This window comes from Channa argus, chromosome 14 (assembly GCF_033026475.1).
Source record: "Channa argus isolate prfri chromosome 14, Channa argus male v1.0, whole genome shotgun sequence".
Lineage (NCBI taxonomy): Eukaryota > Metazoa > Chordata > Actinopteri > Anabantiformes > Channidae > Channa > Channa argus.
In genome coordinates this window covers 7258544-7277013 of record NC_090210.1, presented here as the reverse complement: position 1 = coordinate 7277013, position 18470 = coordinate 7258544, and the positions used below count along the sequence as shown (strand labels likewise).

Sequence of the window (18470 nt, the reverse complement as noted above, 5' to 3'; positions counted from 1 at the left end):
TAGTTAGATTACATGGTCCTGATAGTCTACTATTTACCCTGCTGTTCTTTTCTTTGCCTGTGTCATGTGTCATTTTCCATCTCTCTCTATGACAATTTTTTCCCCCTTAACAACCTCTATCACATTCTTCACCAGTCAAAAGAGCATCTGTGTGCATGTGTGTGTGCATGTGGTCATATATATTTTTATTTCCAGCTGATAACACCTGTTACATCTCACCTGCTAGAAAAAATAATGAGTGTAATCTACCATAATCTAAAAAAAGGGTTAGGATATGTGTGTGCTTGGTTATTTTCCAGTTTAGTCTCTCTCCTGCCATGTCACCATCCTTTCCATCCCCCTAGTTTCTCCATTTATCTCAGTCCATCTCCTTACGTCTCTTTTTCCCTTCTTGTTCTTTCACTTCTCCTCAATCTGAGGCCTATTCCTCTGTCTGCGTGAGCAAGAGGCAGTTGAAGAATAAGAACCATCACCAGCTTTCCATTAAACCAGAAGCCAACAACCACACATGGATATACTGCAACCTAATAGAATTAGGTCTAATCCAATCTTTGTTTAATGTAAAGTCATCGTATGACATAATAATGTCAACATCCTCACGCAAATATTTGACTATGTGTGCAGCGGGGAACTGTATGACATTTACTTCCATCTTTATGAATTTATTTCTAGCTAATAAGATGCATTCATATCACTCACGCGTGCAGGCCATTGAGCGTGGGTCGGTCTCTGCTCGGTAGTAGCCCTTTTCGCAAATACACTCGACGGCTTGTTCCTGTGGGGACGAGCTGTGAGGAGGACATTTGGTGCAGTAGGCATCTGTGGCTGAAGCTTTGTAGGTACCAGGCCTGCAAGCTGGAAAACAGAGACGGACTGGTGTATAGATAAAACCACGCATTACATCATCACGACATCACATCAAGCATAGAGATGGGCAGAAAAACGTCTTACTGAAGTGGACAATCTGACACTTTTGGGCTCACAACATTTTGCATGATGATCCTTATAGGTAATAAATGAGTTTTCGTTATGCGACAAGTGTCTGCAGAAATGCCTCAAAAGGTTCATTTCAGTTTATTACAAGTCATTTCCTTTGGTTGCAATGTAAAGTACAGCATGTGACTTTAAACTAATTGCTGAGCTCTCAGAACTCACAAGGCAACAATACATGCAGTCAGATGATCAGCTAATATCATTCAAACCCTTACTTCCTGTGCACTGAGGGATTATTAACCATTGCCAAATGGGGTCAGACAGAAACTCTCGGTTGGTTGAAAATGTATTAAAAAACACAAAATGACAACAGAAAAGGACTTATCATAGGATGTGCCGTACAACACCCACGGCAAAGAACAAGAAAACAAAGTTTGATTTAATAAATTGTGACTTTAGGTCTACGTGATCGTTTTACATCAGGCTGGGGGTTGTACAGTACAATAACACGGTGCAACAGCAGATCAACTGTCATTCCTCTTATATAAGCATTAGATCTTCAGGCAACTGGGGAACAAAAAAACCCAGCTGCAGTCACAGCAATAGTCCCAATAACATAATGTGACTATTGCTATGTTTGTTACAGTGCTGGCATATTAGTCATTATGGGGAGTCATAAAACCGGGGAGGGGAAAGTGTACTACCGCTCAACGGCAGCGGCATGCTGAAATAGTTTGGGGACTTGAGTGATTTCCCTTTTGCATCCTAGGCAGTGAAATGGAATTCCTGACTTTCCCTTTGGTAATCTGAATATAGATTAGGCATGTATTTATTTATACATTCATAGGCCTGGTATTCTCATCCTTGCAAGCCTTTTCTGCTACAGTGGTAAATAGTATTACACTGTACAAAACCCCATGTTAGAAAAATAAGGGCAAATCTATCGAAATGCAAGTCGAAAGATGCCCTGTGTGTGTATCTGTGTGTAGGCATGTGCATGTGAATGGGCTGGATCGATGATGCGACACAATCTGCCAGGTACTGATTACATGTTCGTGTGCCAAGTGCTTATGTACGAGAAGGTGTTAAGTATGCGATGTGTGTTTGTATGTGAACGTGTGTGTTTGCTTGGTGATTGCTTGTGCTGGTAGTGAAGGTCACGGATTTAATCAAGGTACACGTCACTTGTCCTAGAAAGGCTGTAAATTATCGCACTAACACACGCACACAGTCTCCCACACACACACACACAAGCACAAAGACACATAGGTATTTCCAATGCAGTGGTTAACCTGAGGATGGAGGAATGGAAAAGAGGCCTAAAAGTAGTGTGATTTCTCAGTGTGGAGTTAAGTTCTTCCACCTGGACTCTGTGCTCACTCGCATCCAGACAGTATTTTTAGGCAAATCATTCATCATAGGGGAGCAAAGTCCACTAGCACAATCCCCAAAAGACCTGAAAGAACTCTGGAAAAGGAATATATATGTGTGTGTGTGTGTGTGTAGGTGTGAATGAGAAAAAAGAAAGAAGTAAAGGAAGGAAAGAAGAAAGAAAGAAAGTGATAATTCTCAAAGGGTTTATGCTCTCGTTCCTCCTTCCTGTCAGGTTCCAAGGTAATGGGTGCCTATGTGCTGTGCTAGTGACTGTGTGTGTTTGTGTGTGTGATCATGTTGGCTGAGTTGTAGGAGCAGGGTAGAAAAGCAGCTTGTCTCCAAGGACGTTTCATCCGGAGAGTCCTGGCTCCGGGCACTGGCCAGCCACAGAGGCACAAAGAACCGTGGTGCTGGAGGACAGACAGGGTGCCCCATGCCAGGCCTGGCGCCTGAACAGCTGTGCGATCAAAAACTTTGTGCACGAATAGTTGGTGGAGCTTCCTTTTTCTCTGATCTGTCATTTTCTACTCTGCTTTACCAACTTGTTCTCCCTCCAGTGTTTCGTACTATCTCAAACTTCCCATTTCCCCACATTTTTCCCCCACCTCACTCGCCGAATTTATTTTTCAAGAAGCTGCTCCCAGAGTCTGCCCCATGGGAAATGTGTTACTTGACTGGGATCCCTTATGATTAATGCTTTACCATAGATATGAAAAAGGGACAAGAAGGCTGAGGCTGTGAGACAGCGCTCACGTAAACATACTGTGCACTCACACACAGAGACACACAGGACGGCAGAAGTTTAGTCCCAGGAACTACTGTATGTTGTTGTAGAGCTACAAGCTAACTCTCAATCTGCATAATCTTCAAAGTACCGATGCTTTATGTGTGTGTGTGTGTAATATGTGCGTATGTGTTTTTTCAAAAGAGAAAAAGTGGCCTCAGATCCTGTGTCTTATTAAATATTCATATAGTCACCAGAGACACTCAGTGTATTTATGCCAATCGATAGCTCTTAGATATGATATAGTACTGCTACTCAAGACAAACCCTCAGTCACCATGCACTAACTGAGAAGGGAACAGCCTAACTGTATCCTCTGGGAAAACACTGTTCACTGAATCTGTTCTGTTTCGTTCTATTTCTAGTCTATACTACTCTATTCTTTTTAGGACTGCAACTACTGATTTATTACATAAAAGAAATAGTTTTATAAAGGTGCTCATCAACATGTAAACAATTGGTCAACTACATGTAAGATACGGCATCAACTGTACTGACGGATAATCACCTGACTTCGTAATCTCCTTTAGTTGTACAAAGCTTATTAAGATGTCTAAACTAATTGTTTTCCATTACAATTTGCAGCTTATCTCTCTCAGAATACATCAACCTTATTTCCAACAGGAGGCCCCTGTTTTCAGCTAAAGTGTTGACCACACCTGCCAGGCAACAAACTAATTGTAAAAATGCAGGAGCATTTAGCGTTAGAGCCAAATATTTGCTGTAGGAGTCACCAAAAAAGGTACATATTTAACATGTATTTCTTAGATGACCAGAATTATGACTCTATTGTTGCTCTGTGTGTGCTCTGGATGTGTAAATAAGTAAATATTGATAATCCATTAGCTATATATTTGTTGCAATAAGGTCACTTTTGGGGGGTTTTCTGCCACAGCAAATTTAGATTTGACATTTCTAGAGAGAAATCAGCATTGAAGGTGTTAGGTCTCATGATTACAAAAAGAAGTAGACATTGTCTATTAAATGAAATATGAAATGTCTAAAGTAAATTATTTCAATAGATTGAAACATGAGATGTTGAAGAAAATGAACAAAAACTAAATCTTGAAATATGATGCAATATTTTTTTACACAGTACAAATTAAAAAATTGAAACATTAAAATTTAAATTACAGGGAATCCTGTAACAAATACTATTTCAAAGACATGACCCCCAAATATGGTAACAATTGCTGATTATTACAAAGGCAAGGGATCTTCAGCCAGTCGTGATCCCAGCTAGATAATTGTATCAGTCTTCAAATCAATTCAGACTCTAATCTAACAAGTTAAAAGATTTACATTTACATTCGTTCAACTCAAAACCCAGGGTTTTTTTTTTTGCAGCATAAAACAGAGACATAAAACAAAGTGTGTTTGGCTTTTTTTTTTCTTGGTAATTTACTTGATTCACAAGGATTGTGATCAAAATTCCCGTCGACTAACAAATTGTAGGCTATGCACTTTGTTTCACACTCATTTCCCCACCTTTCTAACAGCCTGGATTTTCTCTATAGCATGAAATGAATGTGATCTGTTTGAACAAGCCGCTACAAAGCTTAAACAACTACACCAGGAGGAGTACAAAGCCTTCCACAGACACACACATACACAAGGTACTTTCAAGCCTTCACAGTAATTAAAATATACATTAAGGGGTCATGTATAAGTATAAAGACGCTTCTGATAAAGTTCTAAATTAGCATATTGAACCAAAGTACAGTGCTATTAATTCTGTGACGTATTCTCTCATGAGCTGCATGAATGTGAGCTCAGTGTGCATATGAATTTTGACACAGGGCTAAATTTAGGAGATGCATGTGTAAATGGCACCAGCTGCTGATGGAAGAGTTCGGGAAATGAGTTGAGAGGCCTGTGAAGATTTACACACAGAAACACAAACCCCATATCTCACCGTCAAAGTCATTACACTCTAATTACATTCAACCAAGCAACTCAAAATCACATCAGCTGCACTTTTCTGAAACAAACATCTCCTCTCCCTGGCTGTGGGCCTTCTCTTCTGCCTCTCTTTCAGCTTTTAATGCTACTTTAGCTGTTAATTGGTCTGTGTTCTTACTTTCTGCAGCACTTGGTTTAGGTCAAACAGTGGCCTGGCTCCTGCTTTACCATAAAGGGGAGAAAGAGGAGAAAACGCTGTGTCTGTCTCTATGTTTGTGTGTGTGTGTGTGTGTGTGTGGAGGGGAGTTACCAGTGTATGCAAGCATGTGTGTGTTCTTTGGCAGGAGAAGTTGTGTAAAGCTTGCTGGCCCATGGGAGATGAGCTCTATAATGGTCACCATGGCAACAGGCTTTCAAGATGGAACCCATCTAGTACCCCTTGAGTGCCACAGCTCCTGGAGCACAGAGCAGCCTGTGTCTGTGTTTCTGTGTGTGTGTGTGTGTGTGTGTGTGTGTGTGTGTGTGTGTGTGTGTGTGTTTAGGCTATCCAGGCGTTAGTTGAGACCAGCTACTTAAAAATTGATACATCAAGCGTCAGTGGAAAAATCTGACGAGATTGAATCTGACGTCCTTTACGGCCACCAGGGTCGCATCTGTATGTGTGTGTTCGTGCTCATGTGTACATTCCTGTGTAACAGGTTTCCAGTTGAAGTGACACATTTTGTGCTAAACAAACTTAGCGAACAAGTTATTCTAATGTTTATTATATGTGGGAAAAAACATACACATTTAGATGTGATTATCATAAATGAATAGGTGGTAGTGCTGTACAATAGGTGTACGTAAACACGTAAAGGACTCACTGTACACTGCTGTATTAGCTAAGTGGATATTTGTGAAAGCTGAAGAATTAAGTTTGTTACTGTGTCAATGATTCCCCTTGTTAACTGGGGGAAGTAATATTTGTATGTGTGTTTTTGAGTGTTTGAGGTTCAGAACAGAGCAAAGTGCATTATTGTATGAGAGTGTGTGTGTGGTAACAAAGAGCTTTGTGTAAAATAGAGATGTCAGTATCAGAGTCCGGTCTTTTAACGTCATAATATTTACCATTTTTAATCCTGTGAAACACACACACGCACACACAGACAATTAGTGAAAAAGCTTTCTTTCGTTTGATGATACATTCTCCTCATAATGTAACTTTAATTATGTCATCTTGTAAATTGCAAATTTGTTGTGCATTACAAAACCCCAATGATTTTTGGTTTTGTGTGGGAGTGTTTTCTCTAAGTGACATCCCTTCTACAGAAATTCCAGTGATATTGAACTAACCATCTGACAGCAATCCAGAAGATCATTTTAATCTTTCTATTTAATATATCACATTTTGAGAAGACTTGATGTTGCACAGACTTACAGTACAGCACTGTCATCATAGCAGAGATATTCCCTTCTAATCAGAGAAGGACAAACTCTGTTTGTTGCTTGCTGACAAGAAGGGACATGTTGTGTGTGTCTATGAGATGACAGCATCAGTTTTGATTTTACTGCCATGCTACAGGTAGTCTGATTCCAAAATGGTGCATATTGGAGCTTCAAGCATGGATTGTTTTATCATTATCTCAGAAGTTACAAAACAAGTGTGCGAAAGATTAAAGCAGTTCATGTTTTTATTGCCCAAACCATCGCCTGCAAACATTGCAGAGGTTCTCCCCATAGTTGTGTGCATATACAGAATTTCAATGCAAAATGGCTTGGATTGACAGGGTGTGCAGCTCAGTGCTTCAGATGAGTTAGTATTCACTGGTTGAGAGCACAAGCACTTTAGATGTTTTCCTACCAGCATATTGGGTTTCAGTGCAATATACAGCTAAATTGAGCAATGTAATATTTTCCCAAAAGAATTGCAGTTTTGGCAGTATAGGGCACAGCAATGCATTTAATCTGGTAAGAAATGGGAAGATACATGGTGCCAGAAAAATAAAACATTTACATCTAAATGCATAATTAAAGCAAATTAACAAATCACACTTACCAAAAACATGTTATTAAATTTGTACAGACAGTATTTTGATGTCTGTCATAGAGAAAATATCTTCCAACTGTATAACAAGTGTTACAATATCCTGCCAGACTTATTATCAGTGAATGCATTTATGTTGTGCAGACTTACATCAGAAGGTGGTTGTTTTTTTTTTTTTTTTTTGGATGCATCAGATGATCAGATGATTTTTAATAGCAAGGCTTTAGCAGTTATACCATTTGATACATTGTGTTAGTGTGTGGGGAGTCTTGAGAAGGAGTATTACAAGTAGGACTAGTTTACAGTACTGACACTTTTTTAATACCAATTTAATCTCTGCTGTATAGTAACAATTACTATCACCTCCTGCAGGAGACTTTTGTTAGAGAAAGACAAGGCAAGGTTGTAGAGCGGACGTAAGACATGAGCCGTGTCCACACGGAAGATATAGGCCTCCATGACTGACAACTCAGCACAGACCCTGACTCTGTTTAAGCCATGACTTCTGTGACCCACCCACACATGGTCAGACTTCGTATGAATGGTTTGTAATGTCCAGTACATGAAACACATGAGTAAATTCAGGCTGCTTTCTGATCTACTCTCTGTCTTCTGGACACCAGCCAATTACTGAGAGCGGCCAAGGGGAACTGTGGGATGGTTCTCTCTGTCTTCTTCATTCTGTCCATATCTGTCTTTTCCCTGTCTTGCTCTGTTTTTGTTTTTCCTCTCCCTCTTCCTATCTCTGTTTGTTCCCTCCTGTTTATTTCAATTTTTCTTTGTGTGTGTGATTGTGTGTGCATGTGCGTATGTGCGTGTGTGTGTGTAAGAAAGAGAGGGAGAGAGAGAGAGAGAGAGACAGAGAGAGAAAGATGGAGAGAAAAAGTCTACCTTTGTATGTCTGTCTTATTTCCCAGTGGGCTGTCTGTCATACGTTGACCCTGACCTTCTCTAGAGCTCCTGCACAAATATTTACTCTCTCTCGCTGACAGACACACACATACACACAAACAAGCACACACACGCGCACGCACACACAGACATACATAGATAACCCCTCAAAATTCACAGGGCAGAGAGCTCAATTTCAGTACAATTAAGCCAAACACACATAGAGACATTCACTACCGACACACACACTTTTCTAGCGGTAAACCAAGTTTTTGGCTCACTAATTTTGAGCTGGGTGATTATCCTGCAGTGTAAAAACAGATTAAATAGATACCAGCTGCATGTGTGTTTCTGTGTGAAAGGGGTCGTGGGTTAGGGACAGAAAGTAAGAGAGAAACAGAGAGAGAGAGAGAGAGAGAGAGAGAGAGAGAGAGAGAGAGAGCATGTCAGACCAGTAGAAAGAGTCTATTGGGAGTTTACTTCACAGTCTGAATAAGTTATTCCTCGATCTGCCTGTTTTGTTATTAAAATAAAAGCCCAGAGAAACAGTAGGAATCACAATTTTCTTTTAAACAAAGCCAGACAGACTTATACACACCTCATATGCACATAAAGATCAAGTCTACATACAAAGATTTCAACTCTCACTTTAACCACATACTCTCTCTCCCTTGACAGATATCTAGATTAAACATTTTCCATTAAGTCCAACCTACAGAGTTTTACCACACTACAAAACACACACATCTTGTCTCCCCAAATGCACTCAAACACTAACACACAACGCGTCAGTAAATGTGCCCGCATCAGCCAGCCCCGTGACTGGCACAGTGTGTGTAGAAGACTGTGCTCCTCCTTTCCTCACCCATGTTATTTTCAGTTCATCACTCTCAATAATTCATTCTCTGAGGCACAAGAGGAAAGGAGAGCCCCTCTGCCTTTTTCTCAGTGTCAGTCACACACACTCTCATATACTCCACAGATGCGCTTGTCATGACGGAGGCACATCTGTGCAGGTGTCTTTAATATGAAGTTGGGCAGCATGAGAGAAGATCATGTGACAGTCAACAAATGAATGTAAAAGCAAAGAGCAGGAGTTGCTGCATCGCTCAAAGTCATGTCAAATAGGAAATTAGAAAGTGTCCTGTTGCGTTGGCTTGTGGGAGTGTTCACAGTGCTAAGTATACGTCCATCCATCCGTCTGTTATCCACACCGCTTATCCTGTTTAGGGTCACAGGCTAAGTATACATCTCTGCAAATAAACATGTGCAGTATTAATGTGTGCTTGTTGCCAATAGCATCTTCCATTTGACACAAGCATAAATGATCTAATCCATACATAACAATTCCCCTTAAACACGTAATTGACACCCTTGAAGTCACATACAAAAGAGTTCCCCTCTTAGGACAATTGCAACTGCATGTCCCTTTTGTGTCTCTTCATAATAAAATCAACACAGTTCAGGGCCTCAGGAGCATTTCATCTGACAAATAAATATCGACAAGACAATTAGATCTATAGGAAGATCCACTCATGAAGCAGCCTTGAAAGGTAATGACACTCACAGACCTCAATGATAGCCTTTAATCATAGTGCTGTGTGGCAAGAAACTATTAATAGAGGAGAACCTAACCGCAACTAAGCCTAACCTTATAATTTATGCTCTTTTGAATCATTTATCACTAGCCTCATTTAAAATGATCAAATCTGAGGTCAGATGTTTTGAGAAAGAAAAAAAAACAAATCATTACAAGTAAACATGTGTAGCCTGTAGGTGTATTTAGCAACTTTTACAATGGGTCAGTTTAAGCCTGCCACTAACCCACTAACTTTAATACTGTAAACAGCCATATTTAAAATTAAACCTGATTTGTCAATTCTCTCATCAGGTTCTGTTTAGCCTTCATTCTTCTGGCTGCCACTGGAGCTGAAAAGTGTATTGGCTGTAAAACAATAGTGCAGCTGTACTGTATATGAAAGTAGCAACAAATTAGACTTTAAACCGCTGCTAAATCTATTTGTCATGTTTGGAACTGAGCAGTAACGCCTGTGCAACGGCAGCCCAATCAGCCTGACAGGCTGATCGTACATCTGGAAGCCATCCATAAACTAGAAAGAAAGAGGGAGGAGGAGAAGGAGAAGGGTCATTGACTGCCTTCCTGTTTCTGTGCTTCCTGCTCAGCAGACCTGCTGACTGCCTGCACGCCTCTCCTGCACACCCACACACACACACACACATACACACACACACACACACACACACCTTTCTTTAAATCTCAGATCTTAAATGGAGTTAGCTCAACACTTTTAAAATGTATGTACGATGAACCTTCCCATACGTTTACTCATGTTTATCCCTAACTGGAAGTCAGCAGCATAAGAATCACTGCCAATTAATGGCAACTTCACCCAAAGGAGAGAGGTTCTCCCCGCCATGCCTCTCTCCTCTCTCTCTGACTCATTCTGATGGGAATTGTGCTATTTATGGATGTGAATAGTTGAAACATGCGTTAACAGTTTCTGAGTCCTTGACCTGCTTTTCCTCTTTTTCTCTGAGGGTATGTTCACACAGCTCAACCTACTGTAACAGGCTCAGTTGAGTTATACGAGGTCCCGTCCTCCCAAGCCACATTGATGTCTTCAAGTTTTGTTGTAGCTAATACTTTAGCGATGCAAACACTATCTTGGTGCTGAGGTGTCTTTTGGCAACTCAGCTTATGTCTGACAGGTGATCTGCCGTGACGAGCAAGGAGCTGTGCTGGGAGGCTCTGTGTGAATACACATTATCTGGGTCAGTGCTGTGTGGGTATGTGGACGGGGACTATAGTGTGCAGAGGATATAGCCAGAACGCCTAGGCCTTTGTGATTTTGTGTGTCATTTATTCAAACACAAAAGAGAGAAGATGAGAAAGAGGGAGAGGGAAAAGGGATGTGGGTTTCAGAGGGACATGTGAGAGAAAGCTGATAAAAGTAAATAAAGGAGAAATGAAGGCAAAGGTGGCTGTCATTATCAAAATAAATGAAATATGAAGTCACAGACAGATGAACAGATGACTGTCCCATATATCCATTTGTGCTTTCCGAACATCTGGCTAGTAATATCACCTAGGTGCTTGACACTCCAACAGCTTAATGCCTCAATGCCTGCAGCACACACACTGCGTGGAATGTATACACACAAAAGATCTTTTGACTTGCTGTCTAAATCCTTCTGTTAGCTGCCCACTGCCTTCCCACCCACACCTTCGTGCTCTTGAGCTCCCTGAGCTGCCACCAACAGAAGAGCAATGAGAGAACTGTGTGCACAATGTGTGTCTCTGTGTGTGCACTTGTGAACATACTACATGCAAGAGGGAACACTTGACCTTCACACTTTTTGTATGTGATCAACATAGAAATGTTCATTTTACTCCACTGTCCACATCAAATAGACGTTCCTGCACACACACACACACACACACACACACACAGAAACGTCTGGCAGAGATAGAGCTCTGTGTTGCAGAGGGAAGTACGCACACACACACACACACACACACACACACAAAGGACTCAGTAAATTAGCTCAATTGCTTTCACAGGTGCAAAGATTAGCCTTCTCCTACATCTGTTCTATGTTCAAACCTTTCATTATGAACAGTGGTTAGAATCCTCTTATGAGCTATAAAGTGTATTGTCTATATGTGTGTGTTTGTACATGTATTCTATTTACTTTGCAACATGTAAGGTCATTGTCTTTCTGTCATTATATGTATTTGAGGGCATTTCTTACAGCATTTGTATCAAGTAACTTCCACTTATCTGAACAGAATGTAAGTTTTTCTCGCAGAGAACAAACAGGCTTTCACTATAAATCCTTTCCTGCTGCGCTGTGGTCAGAGCCAGGTCTGATTGACTGAATGGCTGAGCAGGAGGCCTTTGATCGCTGCTTGTACTGGGCAGACAGAAAGCTGAATTCCCCTTTGTGTGAGAAATATTTTCCAAAATGATGAAATTACAGTTTTTCCCCTCCTGAAAATGAGGTTTTGTTATGGCTTCCAAAAGTTATTGATTCCACAATGTGGGCGTCGTTCAAATGCCACTTAAGCTAACTTTTCAAAGAAATCCTTAATAGTGTGCATTTCCATCCACTACGGTTATGCAAATATTGGAAGTTGGTTTGTTGAGATAAACAACTGGTATTCAAGGCAATGTATTGTTCCATCAAAGCAAACCAAACATATCTGTTTTCGCTGTTTCACTGTTGCCACTATTGTTTTTTCAGTATTTATGTCATGATTAATTTTGTGAAATCTGGTCATGCCTTAAAGGAGCAGTTCAACAATGGAAGTATTTATGGCAGACAACAGTGTATCCACCCACCCTGTTTTCTGTGCACTGTCCCTTGCTGGAAATTGCCAGATACAGTTAGCTTTAATCTCTGCACAGGCCCAATCGTACTAAACCTGGCAACCTCACTGGGATGAACGGAAGAGGTGCATTGCCTAGACAAGAAATAGCTTTCTTAACTATAAACAGACCAATAATCAAATATTATTTTTTTGTTATTATTTCACCCATTGTGTCTGTAGCCAAAGCATTTCAAATTAACACATTTACACAACCTAACACACCACATTGGACTTGTTCCTCAGTGATTCACACTTTGGTTTCAGCCCAAATTCAGAAGTGAAAAGAACAGCAGGCGAGCCAAGTGGAATCACCATGAGGATGGTGGTGTAACTCTAAAAAAGTTCCTCTGTTAAATTAAGTTTTTACTTAAACGGACAAACGAGAAGCAAGTAAGGAGACCATCAGGTATTTCTGATGGACAGACAGATGTGTCATAGCTAACCTAGATTACTTTTGCCTGCTGAGAAAGGTAGAGAAGTGAAAAGAGCAAGAGAACTTGTGTTGAGGTGACAGGTGTCTGTCCTTCTCCACTCTGTCTCCTCCATCTCTTTGCCATCTGAGGCAGTAATTGGTGCTGTCAGGCACACAGAAAAAGGACAGAACACACACACACACACACACACACACACACACACACACTTCTGCCCTTCAGCATTTTCCCCTAGGGCTTAAAACAGGAGGGTTTGAGAGGAGAATTCACTACATTTTCTACCAGCTGTGAGACAGGCAGACAGCAGGAGAGGGCAAGGCAGTACGAGGTGGGAATGGAAGCGGTAGAGAAAACAGTGGCAGTGCGGGAGAACAGAAACAGAATGCATATTAGAGAAAGGCACAGAGAGAAAAGAAAGCAAGCAAAGCAAACAAAGCAGGGGAGGTTTGACTGCACAGACACTGGCCTCTGCATAGGGCAGAGTTTGATGGAGGAGAAGTGACAAGAGTGTGTAAATGTATGTGAAAGAGCCAGCGAGGGAGTATGTGTTTGAATGAGAGAAAGACAGAGACAGAGATTATGCAACTCCAGTGGTGACAAGGCAGATGAGTGTGATTTTATGTGACTGAGTGGCAGAGCCAGGGCCAACAGGGAGGCAGCACGAATAGCGTAAGCCTCAGTAAACAAAAATCCTGAAGCTACATAAAATAACACAAAAGCACAAGTAAAAGAAGTAAAACAACTGTGTTAAAAGCTGGCTATATTTTTTTTATGGTCAATATATTCAATGAAAAGGCATCAACTGAGAATGTACCATTGTCTACAGTATCGCTACTTAGTAGGAAATTATGGTTTCTTTCCCGAAATGTCTTTGGAAATTACAGAATTAGTTAAATAAAGCCCCCATAAATTATTTCATACTGTTAAACTCAGACATTGAAATAGTTTTGAATTTTTCATACAACAGGAAAATTGCTATATTACTACATTGTCAAGATGACTGGTAGCTTCTGTAACAACAGACTGTAGCAGTACACTCAAAATTTAAATCACATTTCCCGCAAATCCTTCTTCATCCTTTCACGCAGACTATTGCTATTTTCTCTGATTAGTACTGGAAGAAAAATTGGCTTTCTGTGTGTATAAGCAGCAACGGCTTTTTTCATAAAAATGACAACGTCCAACACCTAAACACATACTTCGTGTCTCACTTTAGGGAAAAAGAAGCAAACTTGGGATGGGAAAATAGAAAGAGAGAAAGATGAACTTGTGATCTATAAATGTTTAACGAGAGCAGACAGAGCAGGCGAAGGCTACGAGGAGGAGGAGGGAGACAGAAAGAAAAATTGTGAGGTGAAAAACGAAGACAACATCAGAAGAGATGGGTGAGGAGCAAAATGGGGGGCTTGTAGAGGGAAAGAGGTGGAGAACAGTCCCATTATAGAAGCAGACACCACGGCAAGGTTAGAAAATAGCAAAAAGGAGGGGAGAGAGCCAGAGACTGAGGGAAAAAAGCTGTAATTGGAGGTGTCTGGTGTTTGTCTAACGCAGAGAGGCTAGTAATGATTCCATTAGTGCCTCACACCGAGAGAGAGAGACAGGGACAGAGAGAGACAGACAGAGAGAGAGAATAGGAGAGTCAAAAGAAGGGTGACATGGAGACAAAAGGAGGAGGCAAGAGAGGCCAAAACACTGTGAGGAGATTCACACAGGACCTCAGAAAACACAGAGTGCCAGAGCAGCTAAATGCTGAAAAGAATGACGCACACACAAAAAGAACAAGAGACAGAGAATTCAAGGTGTCCACTAAAAGGCTTGTTCACCTGCACTGTGCTAATAATTACAAAAAGGCTCTCCAGACCCTTCCCTCGCTCTCTCGCTTACCTCACCCCTTCATCTCTGTGTGACTGCAAACGAGAGAGGGTGATTTAAATGCATTAGCAGAGTGTGTTTTCCCTATGGAAGACCCTCAGACTGTGTCAGGGCAGGAACCTTTTGTTTGGAGCTGACGCCGAGCGCTGAGAGCGCTCTTTAAAAGCCTGGCTCTTGTTCTCTCAGGGACACATTAAAGCACAACGTGCTGGGTTGTTGTTGTACTTCTCTGTGTCCTCTCATGTCTTTGTTAAAAGCAGGCAGATTACAGATGCAGTTATATTAGTTGGCTAAGTGAAATTTTGACAAGGGAAGGGAACAGTATCAACATACAGGCATGCGTAGGCGAAAAAGCACAGGCCCAGAAGTAATTCTAACAAAGAAAACTGGTTTCTAGGGTATGAATTTGGCATTATTTCACAGGCACCATAAAAAATGAGATATGTTTGGCTGACATACGTGGGACAGCACATTCCCCTACTGTATGAGGAGAAAATGTCATTGCTATGCAAATCCTTCCCAACAAAAAATGTTTTTCCTAATAGTGAGTAGGTGGTGCAGACAACCCTGAAGCAGAGACGCTTCCATTCATCACTAAGGAATTAAAATCTATTGAAAATGTTTTTCGATTGTTTCCAGAATAATGGCAACACTAGAAACACAAAGAGGGCATTCCCTGCTGCGTTACAGACCTCGGACACCTGATTTCCTTGCACACCACATCTTTAGTGACCATAACTTACAGTATCCGACAGGGGACACATATATTTACTGCCCTCTGACCTCAGACTGTCAATAAGACTACATCATTACTTCTACGCGCGACTGTGGTACGCTTGCACATACACACAAAAGCCTGCTGTTATTGAGTTAAAGTTAGCTTGTTAAACGGCTTACGTTGCTCTATTTATTCTCTCCGGAGTGATAAGACTCAGGGAAGAAGCTGATGAGGTCGTGTAGATCACTAAGGTCAACTGCTTTATTGCAAGAGACTGACTTTGACTAAAGTTTAAACATAGACCTACACACTTATGAAGTCACCTGTCAAATAATTCCATGTGCTGTTTTGCAAAACAGCCATGTAGCTCATCAGTCAGTGTTTCATGATGGAGATGCAGCCAGACTTCTGCCACAATCTGTGCACATTATGAGTCTACAAACTGCAGAGTACAGCTTGTTCTTATTCACTTGTCTCTAAGGCCCAGCTGCCAAGTTTGCTGCGCCCCGTGGCTGCTGCTTCTCCAAAACAACTGAAATTGCATTATGTGCACGATTCCAAGTTTGCAGTGATGAATATCTATGGTTCCATTTTCTTTTCGGGGAGGAAGTGAGCCTGTGGGGACAGGTGACGGCGTGAGTCTAATACAGCTTGCTCACTCAAATGCATGCACACACAGTATACACACGCAGGCTGCACACACCATCTGTGGAGTTTTATGACTCAATAATCTGCTTCCTAAGGCATACCTTTTCCTCTTCTCCTACAACACAAACACACATCAATGGGCCCTTTCTCATACAGCTCTCCTGTACTCAGCAGGGAAAATGAGATATTCAGCTCTGACATACACACACACACTCCAAAAAATTGAGTAGATGCCTCAAAGCAGCTCCTACTCTTTCCTCTGCAAGAACTGTCCTCACAGTGTTGGGAGCTATATAAAAGTCACTTGGAGTGATGACAAACACACACACACACACACACACACACACACACACACAGAAAGTGCATCAGTAACTGAAATACGCAGAGTCATTGTTATTCCATCCTCAGTTTCACAGCAAAATTCATAGAGTGCTGAAGTGTCTCTTTACACACACTCCAGCAAGACACACAGGCATGCACTGATAAACACAGCATCACATATCACATATTTCCATTGTAGAGAGCAGAATAGTTATGACTGTCTTTTGGTTTTTTTTATCTGTGACCTTGAATGCACTGATACACACTATAAAACATACACTGAGGTGTAATGTTTACTCACTCTCTAATATACATATTAGCATATTCCTCCCTTAATTTGTACTTTGTCTCTCTATGTCTGACTCTTGCTCTCTCACATACACACACATTCCCCAGAAACCCACCAGACTTACGTTGGCAGACGTCCTTATTTTCCTCGAACCCTGGTTTGCACACACATCTCCCAATGGGAACCAGCCAGCCTCCGTCTGCACTGCAGTACATTTTGGGAGGCTCAAACTCCTCTGAGGCGTTCACACATACACCATGGACTTCCACCAGTGCCGTGTCTCCTCCTGTTATTGTGTCGGGGAACTGGGCTAGGTTGAGCACAGTGAGCGGACACTTCTTGTAAAACACCCTGACTGAGACCAGAGCAATGCAGGCACCCAGATCCTGGAAGGCCAGGTAGAAACCCTTTTTACTTAGATTGCTGATGTCACGCACCTCTGTGTTCAGCTTCATGACACGGTCACCAACATCCACCTGCAGATAAAATACATTTTTACACATGTCAGTTCTTTTGAATGGAAGCTTTGAGAATCTTTAAGAAGCTTTTCCACCCATCCAGAAAGTCATTATTCTATTTTGAAGTTTGGCTGCTGCTTGAAAGTCAGCAACCCCCTTTTCAATACAGAAATAATTGTCCTCAAAACGCTGACAATTTTGCAAGCAAATGAAATAAGATAAGTGAGTTTAAATATAACCTGCTTTCAAACTCATTTTTTATTTTCTAAGGGTAGGAACCAATTGGAAATATATAACCTCAAAAGTTTGGACGATGTTTAAAACACAATTAAAAACAGAATGAAATGATCAATCCCTATTTTATTCACTTTAGAACATTAACAACATATCAGATGTTGAAACTGAGACTTTTTATCATTTCATGGAAAATATTAGCTCAGTTTGAATTTGACGGCAGCAACACATCTCAAAAAACGGCAATGTTAGCCATTGTGTAGCATCCCCTTGTCTGTAAACATCTGGGAAGTGAGGAGACCAGTAGCGGGAGTTTTGGGAGAGGAATGTTCTTGTTTGTTGCAGAATCTAGCTGTTCAACAGTCCTTTGCCTTTGTTGCCAGATTTTTGGTTTTATGATGACACAAATGTTTTCTACTGATGAAAGGTCTGGACTGCAGACGGGCCAGTTCAGCACCCGGACTCTTCTCCTGTGAAGCCATGCTGTTGTGATGGATGCAGTATGTGGTTTAACATTGTCTTGCTGAAATACGCAAGGTCTTCCCTGAAAGAGACGTTGTCTGGATTGTTGCTCTATAACCTCTATGTAATTTTTTGCATTGATGGAGCCTTTCCAGATGTGTAAGCTGCTCAAGCCATAAGCACAAATTCACCCACATACCATCAGAGATGCAGGCTTTTGAACTTAACAAGCTGCATGGTCTCTCTCCTCTTTAGTCCATAGGACACGACGTCCATGGTTTCCAAAAAGAATTTCATATATATATATATATATATATATATATATATATATATATATATATATATATATATATATATATATATATATATATATATATTATTTATTTATTTATTTATTTATTTATTTTTTCACATATTCCCAACCATTTTGGAATTGGGATTGTAGTTTTGGAATAAAACTCTTTATTGAAAGGATTGTACGGGCACATACAAAATCAATATAAAATCAGTAGAGAAAACATAGAGATGCAGTTGTTTACCTCTGTGTATTCACATATTATATATACAGCACATGTATGTGGATCTCTGGTATATGAGTGTTTGAGTATAAATGTGTTTTCCATACCTGAGTGAAGCTCTCATCTGCAGCAATAGTATCGATCTTCACATACTGACTTTCTTTGATGAACCACAGGTTGGCGTTGTTGGACTCATAGTAGTACATGTTGAATGTCTGCA

At 40.8% G+C, this 18470-nt stretch overlaps 1 protein-coding gene across 3 annotated transcripts in view; it reads right to left on the bottom strand.

Moving 5' to 3' along the window:
* Positions 1–18470, bottom strand: part of epha4b (eph receptor A4b) — a 79077-nt gene that overhangs the window by 39883 nt on the left and 20724 nt on the right. For all 3 annotated transcript variants that reach the window (XM_067474590.1, XM_067474591.1, XM_067474592.1), the window contains exons 4-6: positions 18358–18465; positions 16703–17054; positions 700–855 (exon numbers count right to left, since the gene is read on the bottom strand). In XM_067474590.1, coding sequence (XP_067330691.1) covers positions 700–855; positions 16703–17054; positions 18358–18465 — 616 coding nt within the window. The remainder of the gene's footprint in view (positions 1–699; positions 856–16702; positions 17055–18357; positions 18466–18470) is intronic.